This window comes from Pseudonaja textilis, chromosome 3 (assembly GCF_049901715.1).
Source record: "Pseudonaja textilis isolate UNSWEBS1 chromosome 3, rPseTex1.2, whole genome shotgun sequence".
Classification (NCBI taxonomy): Eukaryota; Metazoa; Chordata; class Lepidosauria; order Squamata; family Elapidae; genus Pseudonaja; species Pseudonaja textilis.
This window is the reverse complement of record NC_141992.1, coordinates 86,136,780-86,161,594: the sequence shown is the minus strand read 5'-3', so window position 1 is coordinate 86,161,594 and position 24,815 is coordinate 86,136,780. Positions and strand designations below refer to the sequence as shown.

Sequence of the window (24,815 nt, the reverse complement as noted above, 5' to 3'; positions counted from 1 at the left end):
AAGTCTTACTTCAGTTTTCCCTTGCTTTATAGACCTGTGAACATCATAAATATGAAGATAGGCCATAAAGTTTCTTTTTCACCACTGTTGTACCTGCGAAATGATGTAGTTGCTAACCAAGACTACCTGTACATTACTTCGTACACAGCCTTTTTTTTAAAAAAAGTCTTCCTTTTTAAGAATCTTCTCAAATCCCCTCAACCATGACTTTTGCACTTCTCTTAATCATTTATTCTTTCTTCATGTATTGACAGGTAATGGAATGTTAGCTATGAAGATCAGGATTAGGAGAAACTTTTAACTAGACTTATATGTCTCTCCTGCAAACAAAGGGGAGGACACTGTAAAGGTGCCTACAGCAATTTCCATCACTATCACATACAGCTCCTTCATCTGTTCCAGACTAGAAATCAAGGGTCTAATAAACCAAGTGTAAGAGGAGAATAAGAGGATGTGTCATAGAGAGCTCATGAGGAAACTTTTGGAAGACAACTTACTCCTTCAGAATGCTTGGACTACTGGTTTACAACCAAATGACAACTGATACAACCTCGAAGAAAAAAAGTACGAATGAACCTTGGCCTAACAAGAATGAGCTTTCTTGGATGTCACAGTGATCTGTTATATAGATACAGATTCTAATGAAGTTGGAAGAGCTTTAATGACTTCTGAAATTGGTGATCTTGAGGTCAGGTCATTCGATCTTAAGAGAGCAACGTTCCCTTATCCAGAAGTAGGGATTGGGTCTCATACCTGCACAAGCTTTTTAAAAAAACAATTCAACGTTTGCATACAGTCCTCAACTTATGACCATTCATCAGGTACCAAAAAAGTGACTTATGACCATTTTTCACACTTATGACCATTGCAGCATCCCCAGGGTCATGTGATTTACTTTGGATGCTTGTCAAGGGGTTCATATTTATGATGATTGCAGTGTCCTGGGGTCATGTGATCACCTTTTGTGACCTTCTGATGAGCAAAGTCAATGGGGATGCCAGAATCACTTAACAGTGGTATTACTAATTTGACAACTGCAGTGGTTCACTTAACAAATATGGCAAGAAAAGTCGTAACTTGTGGCAAAACTCACTTAATGAATTCCTCACTTAGTGACAGAAAATTTGGGCTCAATTGTGGCCGGTAAATCAAAGACTGCCTGTATTTAAAATTGCATTTTGCGGTAATGTTTCAAGAGTCCAAATACTCCTGATTTCAGAGTGTTCTGCCTCCTTACACCAGAGGTTAGTGGTGATGCTTTCTAGATTTTAAAATGGGTTTTAGGCAAGGAAGCTGTTACTTTGTTCTTATAATTAAATGGAATGTAAGAAACTCTTAATTCCTTCACATAATGTGTAGTATATAATGAAATATAATTTTCACTTAAAATGTTAATACAGAGTATGTACAACTATAGTGTTTTTAAGTGCTACTAACTGGAATCTTTTAATAGTATTATGCTAATAGTTTCTAATTAATCTGAAATCTTCAACAAATTCCCTCCAGATGAAGCTCTCAAGCAGATGAAGCCAGATGATGTTCACTGTCAATTTGTAACAGCAAGTGAAAAATATTCTCTGGTTCTTCATTTGCCTTGAAATGTCATTTTGGAAAAATAATTAATAGCCTGTGTGAAGTCGCACTGTTTTAAGTGTAGCAAAGGAGATATATTTGTGATTAATAATACTAACATCAAATTAAAATAGAAAGAAAAATCTGAATCTTTCCAAGGGGGGAAAAATGTCAGGAGGTGCCAGAAGGGGAAAACATTATTACAGATAAGAATCAGCCTTTCTATCTCAGGGGCTAAGGAAGGGATGAAGGCAATGTTGTTGGGCCGTGGCAGAAACCAAAAATGGGCAAGGTTGCTTGGGTGGGGGGTTGGACTAGATGACCTACAAGGTCCCTTTCAACTCTGTTAATCTGTCTCTTAAAGGTAATCTTGTGCAAGCAGAAAAAAAAAATCTTAGCCAACTAACCTGAATTGAAATTTGGCAGTAGAATACATAGTACAACTTATTAAGGAAGCAAATTAGACAGAAACCAGTATTTTTTTTTTCATTTTTGCGATGCTGCAACATCCTGCTGGGTGCAGACACAGAGGACTCCTGAATTGCCATGTGTTTCTGAAGTTGTTGTTTTGTGCTCTGACAGAAGGCATGCAACGGCAGATCTATCTCAAAATTGTTCCTAATTTTGGAAACACAGCGGCATCTACTTGTTCCTTAGCATGAGACTTTCATACACCCAGACATTGGTTGACAAGCCTTGGGAAGTCATTGGGGCCCACAGCCAAGTTCCCCAGTAGTAATGGAATAGTTCTGATCATGAGCTTAGAGTAGCTACGCTGTTTCTAAATAATGCCACTGTGTGGACAAGCACACATGAAGCCGTTCTAATGCTAGTTGTTGAAGAGCTTCTTGGGAAAATCACCCCCAAATTTGGCTTTTCTCTGACAAGACCCTTTGACAGGAGACAGAACCAATTCATTTAAAATATCTAAATCTAAAATTTTCAAATGAATTAACAATTTTGTTAATGAGGCAGGGTATGTAACCATTTCTCCCTCTGTCCTGTAAATATATAGATTTATTGTCTACACTTATTGGTCCTCTACTGTAATATGATGTTGGCAAAGATATAATTTCTTAATATGTCCTACCCTAAATAAAGCAAAAATCAGGTAAAGTTTGCTTCTAAATGCTATGCTTGTCTAGGTACTACATGTTGTTTCCTAAATACTGCTTCAGTTTTAAAATTGTTATATTCGGGTAATAATGTCTTATAAGCTTCTGGGAGAACTTGCATCTGAAATTGGGATACACACATTTTTTTTAATAATAATTCTATTAAGATTTTAAATAAATAAATAAAATTTAATGCAAATATTATACAAAAGAAAAAAAATTGCATCAAAGCGAAAAGGTAAACTTCCATTTAAGAAAGTGATTCTCTCCACTCATCATGTCAAGTTCAAAATCTCTTCACCTCCTCTTAATTAACAAATATAAAACTTCTCATCCCAAAACTCAACTCTAATGGTAAATCACGAAAGTAACATCTCCTTTTATCAGCAAAAAGGCAAAACTCTAAAATATTAATAGCAAGAAACACATAGAAACCTTAACGGTCCTTGTCTCAACTCTCAGTTGTAAGGAAAATCCCATTCAGAAGGCATAAAAAGATACTGATAAACAAACAAAACATAAAGATTTGTACAAGAAAACCAAAAATAAATTATCCCTTAAAAAAGACAAGCACCAAAAGAAAAACATTTTTTCATACCAACAATTCCAAAGAAAATCACTCCAAATAGTAATATACCTCATTTAAATAAATGTTCCATATCTCACTTCTGGGATACACATCCTTTACAATAAGAGCTGAGGCCTTTTATTTCAATCCTCTCATGTTCTCTCCATTCTCTGCTACCCCTTAAACAACTGCACTAACTGATGCTGGATAATTGATTGGGATCGGGAATTGCCCAGAGCTTGTTATAAGATGAGTGGCTAGATTAATGTTTTAAATAAATAAATAATGGTTTAGCTTTGGCCAGCACTGGGATCAGGATCAAGGGTCTGCTTTTCAGTCCTGAGGGGAGATTTCTTCAGGGAATCTTTATCGCACATTAAAGAGATATTATTGCTGTGCTGCTCTAGTAATTTCTGCAATGCCGTAATAAATTTCCCTGAGAAACAGATAAAGCTAACATGAAAAAGAGTTTATTATAAGTACCATATTATTTATCTAGATAAATCCAGGATAAATAATATGGTACTGGGAAATAGGACTATGCCTTGCAGATGCTGTATTGTTTGACATGCTTACTAATCTGTGAATTGGAAAGTCTCTGCTTAATAAAAAATCTACGATATTTCCAAGTTTTAAGAGTGGGAGTATTCTATATACCTGCAAACACCCAAATATCAACCTAACTAGTTCTTTTGGTGCTTGTGACGCTCTTTGCCACCGTTTATAATATGTATTATATTAAAGTAAGTTATTTTAGAGTCTACTACCACTTCCAAATAATGAGACAAGTTGTCATGTTGTAACATATAACATGAAAATCCAAGCTTCTCTTATCACCAAGAATATCTCTGCCCCACATGAGTTCTCAAATGCATTCTTAGACAATAAAAAGATGGGTAATTACAATCCATTGCAATCCACGTATTAGTGCCCATTTGCCCAGAAAAAAGACAAATGATAAGATAGAATATTAAGGATTTTCCTTCTTCATCAGAGAAGTGTTTTATAAGAGTAATCACAACAGTCTCTCAAATGCCCTGTTAATCCTAAAGAATTTGAGATTAGCAATTTATGGAAGGAAAAAACAAATGTACATTTGCCTGAAAGACAAATAAATCCACCATCTCAAAATTTCAGTCATTCCTTGCCTGTCTCTTTGTGAATATCTTGCAGAGATATTCCAGAACCACAGAAGTATTTCAGTTACTTTGTCAAAGTGAATGCTGCTTAATTTTAATATTAGGCACTGAACAATTGAGAATATGAGTGCAATTTTGTTCATGTTAAAAAGTTCAAACTCAGAAGTAAATGGATTTATACTTTACAATAAATATTATTAAATAAATTGGTAATCATTTGAGGGGTCCAGATTAAAATATATATTTCCATCTGTGCAAAAAGACCTATCAACCCTTGGCATGCTAGAACAGATGCTTTCAGAGTGGAATAGTATGGGATAGGCCTTGACTTATGATCATTTGTTTAGGAACTATTCAAAGTTACAATGCCATTAATAGAAGTGACTGTTACTTGCATTCACAACTGTTACAGTGACCCTATCATGTGATCAAAATTCAGGTGCTTGGCAATTAACATGTATTTATGATGGTTGTGTTGTCCCAGGGTTATATGATCACCATTTGCAACCTACCCAGCTGGCTTCTGACAAGCAAAGTCCATGGGGAAAGCTGGATTTGCTTAACAACCGCTGATTCACTTAACAATTACGATGACTTGCTTAATGATCACAATAAACACTTAATGACCATCTCACTTAGCAACAGAAGTTCTGGTCCCAATCATGGTCAAAAGTCAAGGATTACCTGTAGTTTTAGAAGCATCCATATCAATTCAGAAATCATACCTTTTCTAAGAATTCATTCATTGATTTACATTCCTGCACCACAAGCAAATCCTTATAAGATGACTCAAAAATTGTTCATGAATAATTGTGCATAATCTCTTATTGTTATTTTAGAAAGTGTTAATGGAAGAGTCTGAGTTTTTATCTAAAATCACCTATTGAATTATGGTAGAATTAAGTTTTCATTTGGTTACTTCCTGCTTTAAATCATATATTCCTAGTCTTAAGTGACACCAACTGTTATCTTCTTACTGACTCCAACCATTATGCAACCTTTGTATTCAAGACAGATTAAATTTGCCTGCACCCTCTTTTGGAGGATGACTTGCTCATATTTGGCACTGCAACTGCCTTCAGTCACTGTTGTATATCTGAGATGCATCCAAAGAGATGAGAATGAAGAGGAGTTGAATATATCCTGGAAGATGAGAAAGATTCACGTGATAACCACACAACAGAACTAATGAGTAGCCATTAAATATGAAGAAAGAGAACAAGTAAAATAGAAATGAAAATATATAAGCATATAACATGCACAACATCAGATAAAGAGCAGATCAAATTACAACTTCTTTCTGATAACTCACTATGATGAGCCAACCTTAACATTATCTTAACAAAGTGTTTATTTGTAATTTGGCCAAGACAACTTCCATTGTAAACTTGTGGAACTAACGTATTGTAACCGGATACAATTGCATTTTACCTACCTGAAGTTCCATTTTTGCTTCTATTTCTCAAATAGCCTGCTGGTGTTTTTTTTTATTTCTGACTGTGTTGTAATGTAAAAACACTGGCATCAACACATGAGTGGTCCTCCAAAATTTGTGCATTGTGTTTTTATTACTTCCCACACACATAACCAAAGTTATGACTTGGGAATAGCTCATATATTCCTTGCCATCCTTCCTGTTCTTCTTTTCACTAAAATTTCTCTTTTTCCTTCCTAGCATTTCCCAGGATCAGCTTTTAGGTCGATATAATTAAGTAAGCCCTAGAACAGTTTTACAAAAACCTGCTTCAGGTATTGCTTTCAAACTTTAGTCAAACTTTGCCCTGAATCGGATGAAGACTTAGTAAGTACGGTTGGGAGGTTGAACAAGGCAGCATCAACATGGGTACCTACTGTTTCACTAGGCACTTCTGGAACCAATAACTCTATATTACCTGGAGCAATTTAAACGCTGTTAGATTCATATGGGGGAGGAAAAGCAGACAGTTAACAGAACTACACCCAAAATAAGGGCTTAAGTGAGAGAAATATATTAATTCATGACCTCAAATTTCCAGTACCTAGGAAAAGGTAAATGCAAAAACAGAAATTGCACATGCATGTTAGTGTATCGTTTTTATGTTTCTGGTATGCATTTGGAACCAGGGCACAAGAAGTATAGCTCATCACAGTTCCATTGACTTGCGCTGGCAAGACACCAATACGTGCTATTTTCAGTTCAACAGTGCTCCAAGCATTAGCAGAAAGAAAGGAAAGGGGCACTTACACAGCATATTGAAACAAATGGATTGCATAGCCAATTTATTGCCTTTGTTGGAATGCTCTCGTTAGACTTCAGGTTCAGGCAGATACATTTGGAAAGCTTGCTCTTTTTTAAAAATTAGTCTGGCCTCGGGGGCTGAGCATGCTGGCATGGGGAAGCACAGGCAGCAAGGGATGAGGAGGGGGCAGAAGTAGGGCAATTACTTACATTGACAACCCTGGTTGTGCCAGTTATATCCCCGCAGACACTTATCACACTTAGGCCCTGTTGTTCCCTGCTTACACTCACAAATTCCTTTTCCATTACAGCGATCATGGACTGAGCCCAAACGGTTACAATTACATTCTGCAGAAACAAGATAACAAACATAAACGCAGTGCCATGGTCATAAGTAATGCATCACTGAAATGAGTAACACGGTTCACTTTGTAAATATAATGCAAGGTTGAGGTGTTTGTGGTCTTTTAGTTGATTCTGGGTTTCATCAGCTCCAACCAGTATAGCTAATGGTCAGTTATGGTCAATGCTGAAATATAATGATCGGCATTATGGAGTTCAGCTACAGAAGACCATTTAAAGATGATGGAAAGGGGAAAAAAATCCATGCATGAGAGCCTGCCTGTTAATCAGTTTGCGATATTTGCCTTTAACTAAAGGATATAGATATGTAAATGAGCCACATTTAAGGTGGATCCCACCAATCACAGCACTACAAAAGTATAGCCCTTCCTTCTTTCGTACAGAAGTGAAGGGATTAAGATTGAAAGAGAGAGGGAAAGAAAAGGCCTGACAATAAATTCCCTATTGCACTTTGAAATTAAATATGAATTCCTATCTGCAAATGCTGGCAAGTTACTTAATGAATGATTTTCATGATGGAGTCAGAAGATGGTGTAGAAATAAAACAAGGAATGATGTCACTGCTGTCTTCAAACATAGTTTAACTCTCCAATCTGATCTTCATGTTTATAAGAGTTGTTTTAATGAACATCAGGTAAGCTTGGCATTTCAAGAAACATCAACAGATCATCAAGTAAAGTACATTTTGAATGATTAAACTAGAGAAAGGAAGGTTCCCTCCTCTGTACATACTGTAGTATTGAATCGTTTCCGCAGGCAATGAAAAGATACTTTAAGCATCTCCAGAATAATCTTTCTTTATAGTCACAAGGACTAATTGAATTTATTCACAGCATTTTAGTGTTTAGAAATTACTGGCACTGGATTTTGGGTATTATTATTATGGTTTGTCTTACAATCAGCCAGATGTTTACACTAGATTTGGATTTTTCATACACCTATCAAGTCCTTCCCAAGGATTGATTGATTGATTTATGTCTGCCGCTATAGTCTCCATATCCTTCCTTTTAAGATTGATGTTTTTCAGGTCTTCCTGTAATGTTTGGTGCCCAGTTTTCTTTGGCTTCCTCATTTTCTCTGAATAGTATAGTAGTATGTAGTATGGTAGTATCCAATTGATAGTATGGTAGTATCCAATTGATTGTGTTATTTGCTGGATATTGTTCACTCACATGGAGCATGTGTCCAGCAAAGCACATTCTTCATTCAAGGTTGTTGTTATTATTATTATCATGATCATCATCATTATTAAAATATTAACATTTCCATTACCTTGGAAAACTTAAATAAGTACTAATAGGATTAATTAATTAGATTAATTTTTAAGAAGATTAGTTAGCAGGAAATTTAATTTAAGTTTAGCTTTTCTGTTATTGTGTAAAACATGACATTGAGGTGGACAATAGTTAACCTTATGCATATTTTAACAATAGCACTTCTCTAATTAAATATTATATTGGTTGCAACACTTTTAATTTCAGCCTTAAGAAATATATACTCATATTTGGTTCACCTTTTACCTCTAAATCTCTGAATAACCCTCTGGAAGAGCATAATTACATAGGTCTGCTGTTAGATCAACTCTCATTAAGGGTTGCAAGCCACCAGTAGGAGGGAAACAGGGAGAGGGAAGCCAATTTTAGAAGCTGATTAGGCTGCTCGGAAAATGGCACTCGCTTCTGAAATGATGCCAAGTGGCCCAGAGACATTGAAGGGCAGAATACATGATCGTTGCTGGAGGTGGGGTGGGAAGGCCTGAGGAGAGAGTGGAGAGGAATGTTACTGCAGCATCCTGTGGTCAGTTGTAACAGCAAATGGCCATGGAGTTGGCTGCAGTTGCCATAACTTTGAAATAGAATCATATATATCCTTTGCATGGCCTTTGTAACTTCAAACAGTTGCTATGTGACCAATTGTGAGTTCCACCTATATATTACACTTTCATCTTTTCTCTAAACTAAAATGTCCAGGCATTTGTAACTTTTCCTTGATAATTTTGGTTGCTTTCTTCCTAAAGTTTTCCAATTCCATAGAAAGTTATTTATAATGAATAGAACTATACACATGTGGGGCACCCATGGGTTTTTAAAAAATACATTATACTATTAGCAATAATGCTAAAAGTGATCCTTTCAAAAGGAGCCTTTTAGGAGGATATTGCTCTTTGCAATGGATGCAACAAAAGTTTGCCTAAATATTTTTTTCCTGTTTGGTAATTGAGAAACCATCTTTATGGCTGTAAATTCCCAGTCCCTACTGTCAATAACGATACATTTATCAATTTATACTGTTTTAATGCAGTTTAAAACAACAGAAATACTTTTATTGTACCTTCCCTAGATTAGTTTCCTGCTTCATTTAACACTTCTTATTGGTTTTTCTGGAATATTTTTTCTTTAAGAATTTGATTTTGATTGCAAATACTCCTGTGTGGATAGAATTTATATTTCAGGATAACAATAACTTTGCCTACAGTTATTAAACAGTAAGTTCCTCAGGTATTTCTTTTGAATCCATGCTATGTGAAAAACATTATTATTATTTTTTTAAAAAATGTTCCATTGACATTTATTTACTGGAATTTGATTACAAATCAGCAAGAGGAGAAAAAGAAAAGCAGAAAGCTAAAAGGTGATAATTCTACACTGCAAGTAGAAAAAGTTTAAGGAGAATTCACTCTAAAAAGCAAATATTACATGCTGTGTAACTTTTCAGAATCTATGAATTACAAATGACACTTACAATATGTGATTTGAGAGTCACTATAAATTCAGAATAACAATGTAATACAATCTCATTTAGATATCTGTCACTCTAGACTACAGTTACGGGTAATTATTTTTATATAATCTGAACTCTTAAGCACAAAAGGTTTTGCTCAGGTTTTCCAGTTGAAGTAATGCTAAACTAGATAATTATGCTAAGAATGCTGATTGTCCCTCAGTTTTTTCTAGAAAGGATACAACTAGCCAATAATTTAAAACAAGCATTAATGTTAGGATTACTCTCTTTTTAGAAATATTGTTTATAGTACTACAATTATTCTTTCAACTATGGCTGAATATAATACTTGCTTTTCAAATAAAAGCATTTTCTTTTCATTTTTTCTAAGAGCCAGTTTATTCAGTTTTTAGGAATTGTGCAAGCACAACCTATTACACATTGATGCTTTTTTCATGACTGGGGACATACACAATGCACATCAAGTTCATAGCACTATTTAGATAATAGAAACTAGCCCATGGGAACTGGATTTAAAGTTATAATCCAATGCCATTTGCTTGGAAATCTGAACAAAATAAATGTGCGCAAATAAAACTAATATAGTGAAAGATGATAAAATGATACAAAACTATATTTAAAATATTTCACTATTTATGACCATGTACATTTTGTATTTTCATGCACTCCAGGTGGTTCTTCAGTTTTTAATGAAGTTGTTTGTACAGATGTCTGTACACACGTGCACTGTGATGCTTTTTGATCACATACTACTAAATACATGATGGCTATTGTCGCTGAAATTTACTAAAGGAATGTTGCAAATATTGGATTACAGATTATAATTTAAGTGCTGCTGTATCCTAAAGGCTCCTAAATTTCATTAAAACACAGCTTTATTAAGGTTTTGAGGTAATTTTGAAAACTAGTTCTAAAAAATGCAATCAGTGGAATTGCTGAGAATTGTTACTTTTTTTCTGAACATTTCTCCCACCTTTTATTTGTTTGCTAAACTAAAGTAAAAGGTTGCTTATTTACTTGGATAGTGTTTACTTTAGGAAGGACATGTGCTGATTGAGACAAATTCACCGTTCTTTTGAATGTTCTTTTCAAGTTCAACAGGATTTATTATCTATTAAGAATCTTGGGATTTCAGGATAGTACATCACAAATCTTTGGTATATACTCAGAAATGCTAAAGCTTAAAAGGAATTATCAATGTCATGATTGCTAACTATGTATATTACAGGTAATCCTTGATTTACAACAGTTCACTTAGTGACTATTCCAAATTATAGTGTCACTGAAAAAAGTGACTTTTGATCATTTTTCACATGACCGCTGCAGCATCCCCATAGTGACGTGATCAAAATTCAAATGCTTGACATATTTTTTGGTTCATATTTATGAGATTTGTAGTGTCCCAGGGTCATGTGATCACCCTTTGTGATCTTCTGACAAGCAGTGGGGTAGCCAGATTCACTTAACAACCACATCACTAACATAACTTCAGTGATTCACTTAACAACTGTGGCAAGAAAGATCATAAAATGGGGCAAAATTCACTTACCAAATATCTTACTTAGCAACAGACATTTTTGTGCTCAATTGTGGTCATAAGTCTAGGACTACCTGTAATAGCTTCTTTTTTTGGGGGAGGGGTAAACAGATCTATAGAGAAGGCAAAAAATACTGTATGATATTCAGCCTTTGCACAAAGGAGCTATATGGGAAATGAAGGCAGAAATCAGAATAGTTAATCAGAAGTTGAATGGTTTGGATTAGATCTAAGTCACATTGCTTCAGGTTCTGAAACAATTGCATCTTCTGTTACCTTAAATCGATTCACTAACCTGTCCATTGCAATAATACCTATTTAATACAAATTATTTTCAATTCTTATTTTTCCAAGATACTCCTTAAAAGCCATTTATACTATCTTTGTGGAGTCACATTCAACATTCCGGAGCTTGAATATAATTAACTCTTCTCTCCTATTGCTAGATGAAGGTGCATTTTTTTCTGCTAAGAATTAAATAAACAACAAACCTCACTCGTATTAGCCAGTAATAAGTAGATGAGTCTTTTATTTTGAACTATGCTTGAGTATGCATTGCAATGGCCAGGTCAAGCAAAGTGGTTGTCATATTTCTTAATATTTATATATAATCAATTAATTCAACAAGATACTTTTTAAAAATGTTACTTAGCCTCATTTCAGAAATTGTGGATAAAACACCCCACAATTCAACATCATTTCTTGATTTTTATGTATCTGAAAATGTATTACATCTTGATTCCTTTCATCAATTTGTTTAATATGCAGATTACTGTGTTTTTATTGTAAAAAATACCTTTTAAAAATAGCTACAATAATGAATCTTGTTAGAAGCAATAAAATGCATTGGACTGATAGATGCAATTATAATCCAAGCATGAAATGGTGTAATTGAAGTACATTCATAAAGAATATTGTATAAAATTTTCTGATGTACAGTTGAAAAGCCACATTGAACATCTTGAAGGTTTTTTTTTTCTTAAAAAAAGAAACCTTACTGTCTAAAATCAACCGAATGCTATATTTTTTATAATCTGGCTCCTTAAAAGAGTCACTGTTTAAGTTGAAAATATATAATTGATTCCTAGTCAGTGTTTGTAGATAAGTGGCACTCTGTAGCTCAAATGTAAATGCTTTACGGTTAAGATTTCCATTTCACTGCATTTAATTAATAGTATTTCAAGCTCCAAAGAAGTACATACTATATTCCACATAAGTCTACAGAATCCTGTCACATCAAGAAGTGGGAATAGATAACAAATAATGATCACTGATTTAAATTCACGGCAGGTTGACAGTCCAGATGACCTTCTGATCCAGTAAGGTACAGTAGTCTAAGAAAATCAAAAGGTAGGATGAAGGTGATAATAAGGATGATAGTAGATGCAACAGTGATAATAACACCAATAGTTATATCACATTGCTTAGAAAACTTTCCTTACTCACTGTAAAAATCAAGTATTTATCGAACATGCGACAAATTTCAAGGTGGATTTCTACATAGGCAATTCTTTTGGGAGGAAGCAGTAAATATTGGATATGAAGTTCATCATATATACTTGCAGAAATAATGAACAGGTAGTCCTGATAAGCTGATGGTGAATAAGAGAAAGGGTTTTTATCTATCCAAAATGGTGTGCCTATAGAAGAAGACTCTGTTCCAGGGGTGGGATTCTACAGGTTCGCACCTATTCTCTAGAACCGGTTGTTAACATTCTAAGCAGTTCGGAGAACCAGTTGTTAGAAGAAATTACTGGCCTAATCCTGTAAGGAAGGCAGGAAGGAAACATTCTGGTATTGCTTACAGAAACTGTTTCTCCATTAACTCTTATTACGTTCTTGGCAGGACTAGACTACCTGTCTCAGGAACTTCTCTGGAGTTTTTTTCCCCTCCTTTGTGGAGTGACCATTCAAAGTTACAATGGCACTGAAAAAAGTGACTTATGACCATTTTTTACACTTACAACTGTTGCAGCATCCCCAGTCATGTGAGGCCAGGCGAGGAAATGTGTGCCTTGATGTGAGTGATATTGAGTTGACCACACCCAGCCAGTCACATGACCACCAAGCCATGCCCACCAACTAAGCCACGCCCACAGAACCGGTTGTTAAAAAATTTGAATCCCACCCCTGTTCTGTTCCTATAATTAGGTGAACTTGATACTTAGACATGCATCATATGTGAAACAGTTCTCTTTTGATGTTATTCCTCTTTGCATTGTGTGTCTAGTAATGAAAAAAAAAACAGTGATGGGGAATGTTTATAAGAAATATTTTGGCCATCTTTTTAACTAGTTTTTTTTAAGGAGATGGACTTTATGTTTTGCTATTTCTTATTACTAGAAAGATTTTACATTCTCTTGTATTTGCTCAAAAGGAAGATAATCCTAAATTGAAGATGATCCTAATCAAAAATAAAAGGTAACAGGAAAATAAAAGAAAAATATAAGTTCTACATTAGTCATCCTATGATTGTCAACCCTGGCTGAAACCAGTCTTGAGAAATCTACCCTCTCCTGCACATACAGTACACTTATAAATGTGTGCATCTGCCAAAAGTCATACTCCCCAGATAAAAGTATGAATGATCATTAATTAAGAGTATTACTTGTAAAATAAGGAGCCCAATTTATAAAATTGATTCCTCCATCTGAATACAGCAACCTTTCTCTCTCCCATACAAATCGTTCACATAGAAAAATTAATGTTCTTCTCTTTCTAGGAGAAATGAATAATAACAAGGCCATAAAGCTAAGGAGAAGATGCACTAGGAATGGAAAAAAAGAAAGGGGCAGGAAATTGGATACAGATGAAACACTGAAATAATTTATTGAAAAGAGGAAAGCAATTACAAAATGGGTTAAATTCAGCAGGCAGGCAGCTCTGCTCCAAAATATGGCTAATCTTCAGACTAATATTTAAAGACGTCTATATAATATGCAACCATTTTCACTTCTACCCATTTGCTTGGTTTTCAACAGCTTCTTCTGTTTATCTCAGTGAATAAAGAAGTTTTGTCCTCCATTTATAGTTAATGATTTTTGGGAAGCAAGACTTATTTTGGAGCACTTCTTATTGAGTAAACATGGTTTTTATTTCAATATAGCCTGGTATTATATTTATTTCACATTACTATGAAGCTATCTGACCTGGTGCTCAAAATTTGCAGTAATTAAATGTGTGTTATTATATAATATTAAATAATATGTCTGTGCTGCAATGTTTGAATCATATAAAATATTTTAATAAACAGAATCAAACCCCCAATAGCAGGTTTTAATGTACTAATCTGAACTTTGCCATGATGTTCAATAAACCATAGTTGAACTACTAGTAAAGATTTTTTTTAACAAAATGAAGAAATATCTACAATAATTAATCATGGCCATTCATACTTCTTACTTAATCCAGCTGTGGATTCAGTTCTAAAATCAAACATATTTAATCACACATCCTCACTGAAAAAGCTTATTCTGGCTTAGATGGCAAAATTAAAAAGATGGAAACATCTTATTTCAGTACCAATGGATTCCAAACGGCTAAAAACAGGCAGAGAACAAAATGCCAGAATTAGAACATAACTGACCTATGCATACATTTTCATCGTCCAGCTTTGCAGAAGCATTTCTGTAGTAGCCCAGCCTGCACAACTGACAGTGGTACCCTCTAGTGTTGTGTTTACAGCTCACACAAATGAATGTACTGAGAAGATCGATGTAACTGCACCGGTTGGAGTGGCCGAAGCATTCACAGTCTTGCAAGGAAGAACAAAAATGTATACAAAAGGGTATATTCTGTAATAGACTCTCAGCAATTCACATGTTCTTCTTTTCTCAAAATAAAAAGTTATGACACATGAGCAGGTTATGAATGAGCAGCAGGACAATACATTTATGAACATCATGGTAGCATATGTGGACAATGAGAGGGGCTATGAAGATGGTATCTCTCTTCAGGCAGGAGAGAACGATGAGATATCCATATCACAGCACTGAGGATAGCTTCATCTAGTCATAGATCTAGTGGAGCCAAAGCATTTATGTTTGTAAGCCTTTTGCTAGTTTTGTGTGCACAGGTTCCGGTAACACAAACTCTGGTGGTTTTGCCAGAATTGATATTTGCCTGGGATTTTCTCATGTTACTTTTACATTGCTTCGATGACAACTGCAATACAACATATTCCAGAAAGTAGCAACATGGTCATCTTCAAAGAGGTTGAATCAAAGGTGCTTTTTCAAAAGGCAAGAAGCTTTTTCTGTTCTGCGGAAGATCTGAAGAAGTTGCTTAGATGAGATGCAAAACATCTTCAAGCAAACAAAGAAAGTCCAGTTGCCTTTTGAAAAAGCACTTTTGGGACAGCCACAACCTCAGTGACTGAGAATCTCCACAGACATTCTTCAAAGATTGGCTATACAGTATTTATTATCCAGCAAAAGCACCAAGTATATTTAGGCCTAACATCTGACCTGATGATAATCACCAGTAATGTGTAATATTAATGATGGTTCTATGTTGAAATGTGTCTGCCTTTGAAGACTGTTTAAGCGTATCAATTCAAAATACAGCCACTTGCTTGCTGAGGAAGACCAGAAATATGATTTTTATTGTGTCTGTCCTTAAATGCTCCTGATTCTTTCCTGGGCTCAGTTCAAAAGGCTCTGAGCTAAGGAAATATAAAATGTTCCATCATGGAATGGAACTGAAATAGACCACTCAGATTTTGTAAAGGGATTGTTTAGGATTACAGCATTCTTTGAAGGAACATTTTACGGCTATGTGAACTATGACTAGAGCTTAAAACCAAAATATCCAGATTGACTGACTATGTACTAATCTGCCTTTGGGGGGATTTCTTAAGAACTCTCTACCCTTAGTTTTCTGGAAAGCAAAGGCAGGAGGGGGGCGGGGGGAAAATGCTTTCAGACTTGCAAGAATCTGTTATTCCAACCTTACAGTAAAGATACAGATAGCCCTCGCTTACTGATTGCCTTGTTTAATGACTGTTTAAAGTTACAACAATGTAAAAAAAAATAGCTTTTTGATTTACACCATTGCAGCATCCTGTGTTCACTATTGTGGGTGCTTTGCAATTGGCTTGCAACAAGCACATTAATAAAGAATGCAGAAGTAAAATGCAGAAGCCATGGGCAGATGATGTTCGATTTAATGGCCAAACAGGAAAGGAGGTCATGAACCTCTCCTGGTCACATGGTTTTTTGCTTAGCGTCTGCAGTGCTTGCCGACTGAGGTGTCGATCCCAATTGTGGTTGCTAAGCAAGGACTACCTGTTGTATTAACACTTATGGTTTTGGTTTCCTGCCTGGATTAGCTTAAAGGGCTGACAGACTCTCTTTCTCAGTCCAAACTAACTCATAGGATTATTGTAGGGATCAGCTGGGAGAACAGAATGCTATGCCTGCTGCCTTCAAATAACCTAACAAATAAATAATAAATACTTTTAATTTTGTTGGTTTGGCCTGTGGGGGCTTTTATCAGTTTTTTCTTAAAAACATTATTTTAAAGGTTATCTCGCTTATATAATTTTAGGTTATGTACTAGAATGCTTAAAGTGAAAAAAGATACATGTGATCGATGTGATATGATTACTTTTATTTCCACCTTCATGTCCAATGCCTCTCATCACATGTTTGTCCTGTCTGTTCTCCCCAAAATTCCAATAATGAATCAGAATGAATGGAATTAAAGTTACATCTACTGAAAAAGGACGTGGATGTTTAATGTCCATGCAACACTTTAACTGAAGCTATAAAGTTTGTCCTGTAACATCATACCCACTTAATAGGCTAAAAACCCAATAAATAAACTAATTCATTGGAATGCAGTACATTATATGACACACCACATTAAATACATAGTAAGTTACTTCCTAGAAGTCAGAATAAGTGCGTGGAGGCCAGGTGAGAGATGGGCTGTATATAGCTTTCATAAATAAACATGAATTGAGAACACTGCACAGTTAAGACAGATCTCAGTTCATATCAACCAAGTCTTTTTTAAAAAATAAAAAGTGTCTTAGCCCAATACCTGTGGATATGAAATTTATAAAACAGAAAGAAAATAATGATATTTTCCATTCATGTGGTGGCTTTGATACCCTTTGTGTCATATTATATAAAAATCCATGTTAAAATAATGGGTAGAGGGACAAGAGAACAAAGTTCAGATAAAAGGAACCTAAGTCTAAAGCAGAAATGTAAATGAAAATGTCTCAGACAATACTCTCCTTCATTCTCATGAAGATAAAGCAGTTTAGTAAAAGAAATCCTGAACTGTGGCACTGATTTCTTAGTCTACCTTGAAGAGCTGACAGCTGCACATTTCATACTTTACATAACTCTCTTTGATATCCAAGAGAACACAAGATACAAGAAACCAGATTTTCCACAACCTTTCAAAACAACGGTCATCACTTTTTGCCAGGACTGTAGTCAGATCCTTATGTTTAATTTCATAGAAGACTAAGGAAAAGTAGCTTGATAACAGATGCCTAGGAAATTCATAAATCAAAATCAGTAGGATCTATTTCTCATACTATTGCAAGAACATTTGGCTCAAAAAGTGACATGGGTTTGGACAGATTACTCAGCTGGAAATGCACAGTCCAAAATGTTGTAACAAGGAGATACCTCTTCTGCTTGGTAACATTTTAGGGAGGATAAAACTAAAATTTTACCAAGCAGAAGAGTTAGTAATTTCTAGAAAGTTAGAGAGGATAAAACTAACTTTCTAGAAATTGCTGAACTATATGTCTAAAGAGATAATACAAATTATATCAACTTATTTGTCAGCAGCTTAGCATGTTTCTCACTTAATGCCTTGAAAATGATCCATTCACAATTGTTATTTTCTAACTAGCAAGTTGTTATATTTATAAAATGGGAAAATAAGGCACCCAAGGCCATCCATACCTCTAATATTAGCCTGGAGGTACCCGAGTTTCCATCAATTAATGTCTTAATGAAAGCATTTTAAGTATGAGTCATGCTCCCCATTCTACTTTATAGCTGATCAATCATATCTGTTTGCTAATGACAACAGAGCCCCAAGGAACTGTTTCTGAAATGGCAGCTGATTTCTACTGCCTTTGAACTAATGCAGATAATATAGGAAGAGACTGAAGGGTTTTCATTGCCAGACCACTGCTGTACAAATTTAGGAGAGAGGGTTAATCATCTCAGTTTATAACACTGGGACCATAAAGCTCAATTAAGTGCCATTGCCTTTGAATTTGTAAAGCTGCTTAGCAAATTATAAGGGTCAGTGTCTCTTGGCAATTGGTACAATTGACTTTTGAAGTACAAAGCCAAGAACAATAGTGATATGAATGACAGCAGTGCTTATCTGATGTTCTTCCCAGTACAAAGTGGTGGAATTTGTTTCTCTCTTACTTTTAAGACAATCCCAACAATGGATAGTTCCTATGTCATCCTGTCAGCCCTTCCTCACCTTTCTCTGAGCAAATTCTGACCAACTATGGGTGGGAATAGGAGAACAAACAATTGATCTATGTGGAACATTTTCTCTTATGAGTGTTGAATGGTTTCAAGAGTCAAATCTTGGTCTAAATCAGTTCTTTTTTTTGGGGGGGGGGGGAGGCATTGGAGTCATTGTAATATTTTGCAAATGTAAGGAAAATGTGTACAGGCAGTTTTTGACTTGCAACCATCAAGCAGAGAACCAGCCTAGAATGAAAGAGAAATTTCCTGACAGTTAGAACAATTAATCAGTGGAACAACTTCCCACCAGAAGTTGTGAATGCTCCAACACTGGAGGGTTTTAAGAAGAGATTGGACACTCATTTGTCTGAAATTGTATACGATCTCCTACTTTTTTTTTTAAACAAGTTTTATTGATTTTACAAACAAACAAAACAAAACATCATTAAACATTAAAAACATAAAATCTCTTTCCATTGTAAATCTTTACAAGGCAGGTAACACATTGCTTTATATCACATACTTATAATTTATCCCATTTCCATATAAACACGTAAATTCCCTTTACCAAATTCCACATTGTTTCTCTTTAATCATTATTCAATCATATTTCCTTTCTAATTTATCTGCTATTCAATCATCACATTTATATTTTCCTCTGGCTTGTTTATAATTGTTCTCACCTAGTCTTCCTCCGAGATTTTATTATTTAATTCTTAATTAAACACACACACATAAGACATAAACATAAAAACATAAAACTTTCTTTTAGAAAGTAACTTGGCCCCAGATTGCCTCTTTTTGTATGGACTTCAGTTGAATTCATGCTCTTCTTATATACCATTACCTATCTTGTTTACCATTCTATATCTATTATATAACTCCTCTCCACTTTTCCCTTGTCTTAATTCTGTTTTATATATTTAATCTTGCTTTAAAGAAAAATATTTTTATATCTTTTGTCCATTTCTCTATTTACATCTGTCTCATTTCCAATATAAAAAAGAATAGTTTCCCCTGGAATCACTAATCAGAGTATGATGCCTTTCTATCATTCCCCTAAATTAAAATTTAAAATAACACCTAAATCCCAATCAGATTCTGCTTAGTACATTCTACTATTTCAAAAACCAATACTACAATAATAAATCCATAACAGTCAACACATTAATCCATTAAACTCTATATTTAAACTAATATTTTAAATATTCCCTTTAGTATTTTATTAAAACTTAAAATCATTCATTATTAAACATTTTAAAGTTATACCTTAATATTTTAGTCTTTTATTAGATCTTAAAAAGTTCTGATTATCTACTTATACTACAAATACCACTATTACAATACTCATGTGTACTTTGCAGAATCCCTTTTTTTAAAAAAACCCCACACATTACCCATTATCCCTAAAAAAAATTTTCTTTTCTCCATCTTGTTTTATACGTTTGTAACTTTTTTTCCCCTTTTCCCTTTCCTTCTTAGCCCGCCTAAACTTTTTACCCCTTCCTCTCCAAACCTCTGCCTTCTTGGTTTCCCCTTTCTGTTGCATTCCTCTTTCCTTTTGCTTTCTATCATTCTGTTGTTTTTGCATCTTATTTTTCTCTTTCATAAATATTTTTTATTTCTTAAGTCCTTCCTTTTCGCTCCTCTCTTTCTCCTTTCTTTCTTAGTCATACCATTTAGTTCATTAAAAATGGCTTCTTCTTCCTCGGCTTCTTCCAGCTGTTGTTTAATTTGCTGACACATGACAAGCGGCATATCTAGGAAACAAAGGGCTTCTCCCATAACATCTTTGCCTTCTTTCCTTATTTTTAAATATTGTTTTTTTAATTCATCAAGAGATAGAGCCATTTTAAACTGTTTCTTCTTCTTTTTCTGTATCCTCTTCTTATTATTAAGCCAATCAGTTATTTCCAAACTTAAAACAGTTCCCCAAAGTCCCAAAATTCCGCAGTCATCAAACAGTCCAGGCAGAGTACAAACTTCTTCTTTTTACAATTTCTCTTCCAGGTGTGAAGTCAAATTAGGGAAAGAAAAAACGTCCAGTCTGTGCTTTAAATCTTTTTTACAATTAATTTCTATTCTCTTTATCTTCAAGGCATCTCCTCCAGCAAAGTCTTAGAATAATTTTTTTTTTCCAAGCCTCTCCCTTCCCACTTATAACAAAGGAGTTTAGGTTTTACCTTCTATTAAAAAGCAGGTTTTCCTTGTCCATTTGTTAATTCCATAAGGGAGGGAGAGTAACTTTCCCTTTTCATCACTTTTCTTCACCGCTGAAAACATCAATCGGGAACATTGTAGCGTCCAGAAGAAAGCCAATACTGTGGCTTTGAATATGTTGTTGTTGAATATGTCCTTAAGGTCCCAGTTCGACCAAGAAAAAACTTTCGTTTTAAAACTCCTTCTTCTTCCTCCTGCACATTCTTTATCCAGTTGCCGGCTTCTTCATGGCGGCCATTAAGACTGCCGCTCCACCATCTTGAGAGAAGGGGGTTATTGCCGGCTGGGGAGGGGGTTTGCGATACTCCTCAATCCCTGTCCGGATCCCCCCTTTCTTCAGCTGCCCCAACAGGGCAGCCTTAGCCTCCAAATCCGTCAGGATCAGAGGCACCAAGGCGGCTAGCACAGCAGGGATCGCGGAGAAACGCGAATCCCTGCTGTCACCGAAGCTGGCAAACCGGAAGTGCGATCTCCTACTTGAGCAGGGGTTTGGACTAGAAGACGTCCATGGTCCTTTCCGACTCTGTTATCCTATTAAATAATGTGACATTGGGATTTTTTTTAAAAAAAGTGACATTTTGTGACCATTTGAAGTTACAACAGCACTGAAAAAAGTGACTTATAACCAATGTTTACACTTACAAGAGTTGTAGCATCCTCCTGGTCATGTGATCAAAATGTGGGCTCCAGGCAATAGGCATGTATTTATTGCACTGTCCCTGGGTTATGTGGTCACCATTTGTAACCTTCCCAGCCAACTTCTGACAAGCAAAGTCAACAGGGGAAGCCAGATTTGCTTAGTGACTGCTTCATTAACAGCATTAAGAACAGTGATTTGCTTAACAACTGTGACAAAAAATGGCTATTAAATGGGACACAATTCACTTAACAACTTCCTTGCTTATCAACCCAAATTTTGAGCTCTGTTATGGACATAAGTCGAGGACAACCTGTAGTATGACAACAAACTGGTCTGAGGTTCAGAGTGTTCAGTCCTCACCCAGATGTAAGAAGTGACTCGTATGCAATTGTATTTGTGATCAAATGGAAATAGGAATATTCCCATTTAGGAAAATAGAGTGTGATGACACATGCACAAAATGGAGCACGAGTCAATTACTGTATATGCTTTTGATCTGCATGAATAGACAATGATTTCAAACCATTCCAGTAAAAATAGTAGCTGAAAAAGAAAGAGCAATTTTATTTTATTTTATTTTGATAAACAAGTTCTTCCAGAACTTCTATAGAGCAACTAAAGATATATTTCAGGGCATTTATAACCTCCTTTCCATGCCCACAAACCTTCCAAATTAAATAATAAATTCACATAAGATTTTGGCCTCGATGACTCTCTAAAAGAATGAAAATGACCAGCTCTCTGCCAGGAGTATAAATCCTTCATTTCCCCACCATCCAGTCAGAGCTGAAGAAGCTTCTTGGATGGAAAGTGAAACATCTTCAAAGAAAAACAAGAAAGTCCAGTTGCCTCTTGAAAAAGCAGGGACATCAGAACTTTTAAACCCAAATTAAATATTGGAAGTGAATTTCATTTTAATTTCTCCCACACCCATAGATTCCTCATTTTCTTACTAAGTAACTACTTTCTGTCATTCTGGAATGATTCATGTTAAACCCACACTCAATCCTGTTGATCAAATTCTAAAGCCATATTGCAAACCGTTTCCATTGCTTTGCCAACCAAAAACAATCTGTTCCGTAATTTTAAATCAGGAGGTAATTAAAAATATAGTCTTCAAAAGAAAATGAGGTAGTAATAAATTTCACCATACTGCTTTAAGCATCTCTAAAATAACAAAACTGAGCCATTAATAAAAGTGACCATCAGATCAAATGACATGACTGCAGGTATATGAATAACAAAAATAATAAATAAGTTGGGTAGGAAAATGGCAGAGAAAATATAATTGTAAATAAATCATTAAAACATTGCTAGCATAATCCAGCCACTTAGATTATATCTATAAAAAACCTGTTTATTTTTCAGGAACCCCCCCCCCCCTCCATTCTGTCTTCTTTTTAAGTGATTAAATTAATGTTAACACATTTATATTTCTATAACAAAACCACATCTCTGCTAAGATAGCTAGTAAAAAAAGAATTCTTTAGATTAAAAGCAGCAAACAATGGAAAGGAAACATGGCAATGTAACATTTTTAGTTATAGAAACTAAAGACACCTCTCTATTATGGCTTCATTACTTAAGGAGATACTCCTGCATCATCACTTAGCCTTCTCCAAGAAATTCTTATACCATCTCCTGAACAATAAGAAAATATTTGATGCAAAGTATTTATATTGAAGTATTTTGTCTTCAAGTATTTTGGTGCTGGAAATCTGAGCAGGATTTGATCTTCTAATTTTAACAAAGCTATTAATAATGCATTATTTACTCAAGGAGAATTAGCAACACTGATTTCTGAGGATGTATGGATGGATAGATAGATAGACAGATGATAGATATATACTAGATAGACAGATATATATATATAGTTGACATAGATAATAGATAAGATAGATATAGATAATCTCTCTCTATATATATATAAAAGTGAAACACCACTCAGGCAGCATCACAAAATCTCCAGAACCCTAAAGTCTCCAAACTTGACATTTGGCATATATGTTTCTCTTGGTTTCTAGGTACTCTCTAAGAAAGGATTTTCAAAATGGCCACCAGAGCCTGAATATTTTGTACATTATTATTAACATGCTCTGATGCTAAGGAGTTCTACTCCTCCTCCCCACCTGAAAAGAAATCTGTTCCAACTGCCAATTGCCTCACACTCCGTAATCTCACATTCTGTTTCCTTAGTAACTCCATAGCCATTTGCATCACTCAGGTGACCGGAGGACACAAACTTTCAAGTTGCCTCAATGAGTCTGTAAAGGGATGCAAACTACACTTCCAAACAGGAAGCCACTTTGGCATCAAAGGTTGTAGTATTTTTATTACCCACCATCCAGTCAGAGCTGAAGAAGCTCCTTGGATGAGAAGCAAAACATCTTAAACAAAAAACCAGAAAGTCCAGTTGCCTTCTGAAAAAAGCACCTTGGAACAGCAGTTGGAGGATTGTATTTTATAACACTTTTGCTGAATAGATAGATAGATAGATAGATAGATAGATAGATAGATAGATAGATAGACGGAAAGGAATGGAAAGAAGAAAGGAAAGGAAAGGAGGAAGGAAGGAAAGGAAAGGAAGAAGGAAAAAAGGAACAGAAAGGAAAGGAGGAAAGGAAAGGAGGAAAGGAAGGAAGGAGGAAGGAAAGAAAAGGAAAGGAGTAAAGAAGGAAAATAAAGATAAGGAAAGGAGGAAAGAAGGAAAGGAAAGGACAGGAAAGGAGGAAAGGAAAGAAGCAAGGGAAGAAGGAAACCCAGGCTCCTGCATAGCCCGATCACATAGTTTCGTCACAAAACACAGGTAGTAGATATAGATAATATAGATAGATGATAGATAAATAGACAGATGATAGATAGATAATAAGATAGATATGATATAATAGATACAGATAATAGATAGATATAAATAGATAGCGATAGAGATAGACAGATGATAGACAAATAGATGATAGATGGATGGATGGATAGATAGATAGATAGATAGATAGATAGATAGATAGATGAAATATGCCAACTGACAGACCTTTTCTCCATTGATTTCTTCATAATTTCTTCTTTGGATTTCATTGGGGGAAAAATCTTTGCCATTTTCTCTAGGTGTGTCAGCATTTTGTTCTTTTAGAAAAATGAGACCAATTGTTAGATTTGTTCAATTTAGCTCCGTAAGTAATGCCAGAAGATGCTGGTCAATACCTGCATATATGAGAAACTTCTGGATCTCTAGCGTTCTAACATAAAA

The 24,815-nt window shown here is 35.1% G+C and overlaps 1 protein-coding gene across 8 annotated transcripts in view; it reads right to left on the bottom strand.

The window, feature by feature from the left end:
* Positions 1 to 24,815, bottom strand: part of NTNG1 (netrin G1) — a 261,099-nt gene that overhangs the window by 22,131 nt on the left and 214,153 nt on the right. For 2 of the 8 annotated variants that reach the window (XM_026700428.2, XM_087930274.1), the window contains 2 exons: positions 14,841 to 15,008; positions 6,823 to 6,960 (listed from right to left, as the gene is read on the bottom strand). The exons of 2 other annotated variants lie outside the window; for them this stretch is intronic. In XM_026700428.2, the coding sequence (XP_026556213.1) occupies positions 6,823 to 6,960; positions 14,841 to 15,008 (306 nt within the window). Of the gene's footprint in view, positions 1 to 6,822; positions 6,961 to 14,840; positions 15,018 to 24,599; positions 24,692 to 24,815 lie in introns of all 8 variants that reach the window. 4 more of the 8 variants (XM_087930275.1, XM_087930277.1, XM_087930280.1 and 1 more) reach the window with 3 other exon arrangements.